We start from the raw sequence: 3,022 nt of genomic DNA, 5'->3' as shown, positions 1-3,022 counted from the left end.
CATCATGACCAAGTAGGACTCATCCCAGGGATGCAAGGATGGTACAATATCCTCAAATCAATAATCATGATACATCACATAAACAAATTGAAAGAAAAAATGGAATCTCACTCTCCCGCCCCACCCCGCCGACTGCCGCAATTGGCCAAAAAAATAGTAATTCGTTTTTAGGCTCCCACAGGGCCCCCTGAACCCCGTTGCAATGAGGAACCCAGTCTCTCCCATCCGGGTGGCCTTCGCCTTCTCCCGCCCCCGTAACTGCCTACGGGGACCATGGAGCCCCAGGCCACGCCGAACTGCAGAGGCTGGGGCGGGGGGTGGGGGGATGCCCAGTTTGAAGACTTGATTCCCAGGGTAGGGCATGCAGGAGGCAGCTAATTGATGAATGGTGTTTCTCTCTCATCAATGTTTCTATCTCTCTCCCTCTCCCTCCTCTCTCTCTAAAAATCAATAAAGGGGGAAAAAAAACCTCCTTGGAGATTTAAAGACGTCAATCCTCACCCAAGTAAAGGCTCTACCAGGAAAATATTTACCCCATGGGTTGAGGAAGAGGTGGTGGAAAAGGAAAAAAAACAGAGGCATGCAAGTGGCTCCCTAGCCAGCTGTTCCAGCTGCCGCTTCCTCCGACGCGGGCCGGGCGGTGCAATATTCCACCCCCCCTCCATCTTTCTTACCACTACCTGTCCCCCCACCCACCGCACGCACACATTCCCCCCACCAGTAGCAGATCTCTGGCCTGTAAGAGGGAGGTAGGGAGGAGCCGGGGGGGAGGGGGAGGCCTGCGAGTTTCTAACCTTGTTCTTATAAACAAACCCACATGTGCAGCTGCCGCTGCTGCAACTCACCCCACAATCCCGGATATAAGTCCTGCCCCTTTAAGAAGAAAAAAAAGGCTTCCCCCTCCTGCCTCCCACCCCACCCATCCACAAGGACCTTTGTTTCTCCACCCCTTTTGTCAGTCGGCCCCGCCCCTCCTATGTAGAGGAACCAATGGACTAAGAGAATAAGGCCGGTCTTCTAACGTCATCGTATCTGGCCAATCAAAGGACGCGTTGGTGGGACGCCTCACGGAGGGCGCGCCCAGAGGAAGGAAGGCAGGAGAAAGCAAGCTTGCAGTCAAGATGGAGACAGCTAATTGCTCCGCGGCCGTCGTAGGGAACGGGGACGTGGTGTCCCAGCGGGAGCGGAGCCTGCTGCCTGAGCGGCTTCAGAGGCGAGACCAAGAGAGGCAACTGGAGGCGGAAAGGCGCAAGCAAAAGCGGCAGGACCAGGAGGTGGTGGAGGAGAAGAGCGACTTCTTCACGGCCGCCTTCGCCCGGGAGCGAGCAGCGGTGGAAGAGCTCCTGCAGGGCGGGGAGTCGGTCGAGCGGCTGGAGGAGGCGGCCGCTCGGCTCCAGGGGCTCCAGAAACTCCTCAACGACTCGGTTTTGTTCCTGGCTGCCTACGAAGTGCGGCAGGCCCAGGAGGCGCTAGCGCAGCTGCAGGCGGCCCTGGCCGACCGGCGCCAGCAGCTGCAGCCCAAGAAGCGATTCGCTTTCAAGACCCGGAGGAAGGATGCTGTCTTGCCCCCCAAAGAAGTAGATGCGGCTCCCGGCGCCGCGGTGGCGGAAGGCACCCTGGCCTCCCCGCCCTCCCTGACCGAGGAGGGAGCCGTGGGCTCTAGCTGGCTCTGCGGCTTCTCCAACCTCACGTCCCAAGTCTTGGAGAAGAGAGCGGAGGAGTTGCACCAGCGAGACGTCCTTTTGACCGAACTGAGCGATTGCACGATCCGACTGTACGGCAATCCCAACACCCTGCGGCTGACCAAGGCCCGCCGCTGCACGTTGCTCTGCGGGCCGGTGTCCACGTCGGTGTTTCTGGATGATTGCAGTGAGTGCGTGCTGGCCGTGGCCTGCCAGCAGCTTCGGGTACACACCACGAGGGACACCCGCATCTTCCTGCAGGTGACCTGCAGGGCCATCGTGGAGGACTGCCACGGCATCCGGTTCGCCCCTTACACCTGGACCTACCCGGGGATCGACCGAGACTTCGAGAGCTCTGGCTTAGATCGGAGCAAAAATAACTGGAGCGACGTTGACGACTTCAACTGGTTGGCGCGGGATGTGGCCTCCCCCAACTGGAGTGTTCTTCCCGAAGAAGAGCGAACGATCCAGGGGGACTAAGTACTTGTTACTCTTTTCCTCACTGACACCAAATTCTCCCCGTGTGGGACGGACTCCCAACCCACGGGACCCCAAGGTTTACTTATTGTCACAGAGTGTGTGGTTTCAGTAATTAAGACTTCAAGTTGTGATAGGCGATTTGTGATTTCCATTAAATTCGCGACAGGTATAACACTTTTATTTTTGCTACTTGGATAACTATTGCTAGTATTTGCCTGTGACAGTTTGAAGCCGTAGTGGGGCAAGAGTGTGGTTCTCCGTTTCGTTTTTATTGGTGGTATTTATAACTTACTGCATGATAAAGCAGGCCTTTCAATAAATATTTAATAAATGGATGCCGCGGGGCGCTGGTAAGAGGCAGTGAATGTGGAATGATGATACCAAACCTGTGCCAAGTACCATTACGGAGAACCTTTTGGGCTGAGTGTTCTCAGCAGGGTGCTCCTCTGTGGTCTTCAGCTACACATTAGCTTGAGCTGCTGGAACCCAGCTGGTCATTGACTTGTTTGGGTCCAAAAGTTCGGCTTGGACCTCCAGAGGCTCATGAGTTTTCCCAACTGTAAAGCCAAAACTATTGTAGCTACCGATTTTCTGTGCATTTAAAGTGTCACTGACACTGTTCTGAGTACCTTACTCAAATACACGTACTAAGGCCTCAAATTCATATGAGGTCGGTCCTCATACACTGTTTTTCAAGCGGGGAAACATAAGTGTGTTGCTCGAGGTCACGCATGCTGGTGGACTGGAATCTAAACAGTTGGCTCCAGAGCCCATCTTCTTAACCCGCTACAAGATAGTGATTTTGAATTGTGTTGCGTTGACAAGAGGCGTGCAAAAATAATAAAGGGCAAATTGCTTTT

At 54.8% G+C, this 3,022-nt stretch overlaps 1 protein-coding gene across 1 annotated transcript; it reads left to right on the top strand.

Annotated features, from left to right (window-relative positions):
- Positions 1-666: 666 nt before the first annotated feature.
- Positions 667-2,495, top strand: TBCC (tubulin folding cofactor C). Its single transcript, XM_006776345.2, has one exon. It carries the CDS (start codon positions 1,122-1,124, stop codon positions 2,160-2,162), a length of 1,041 nt encoding a protein of 346 aa, XP_006776408.1. The 5' UTR covers positions 667-1,121; the 3' UTR covers positions 2,163-2,495.
- Positions 2,496-3,022: the final 527 nt, after the last annotated feature.

The sequence above is a fragment of the Myotis davidii genome, unplaced genomic scaffold, assembly GCF_000327345.1.
Source record: "Myotis davidii unplaced genomic scaffold, ASM32734v1 scaffold167, whole genome shotgun sequence".
Lineage (NCBI taxonomy): Eukaryota > Metazoa > Chordata > Mammalia > Chiroptera > Vespertilionidae > Myotis > Myotis davidii.
Note: the sequence above shows the minus strand (reverse complement) of the source record. Positions and strands in the feature narration are given on the sequence as shown.

Excerpts from the sequence above, each read along its gene's own strand:
- TBCC (XM_006776345.2), top strand. The coding sequence starts at position 1,122 with ATGGAGACAGCTAATTGCTCCGCGGCCGTCGTAGGGAACGGGGACGTG.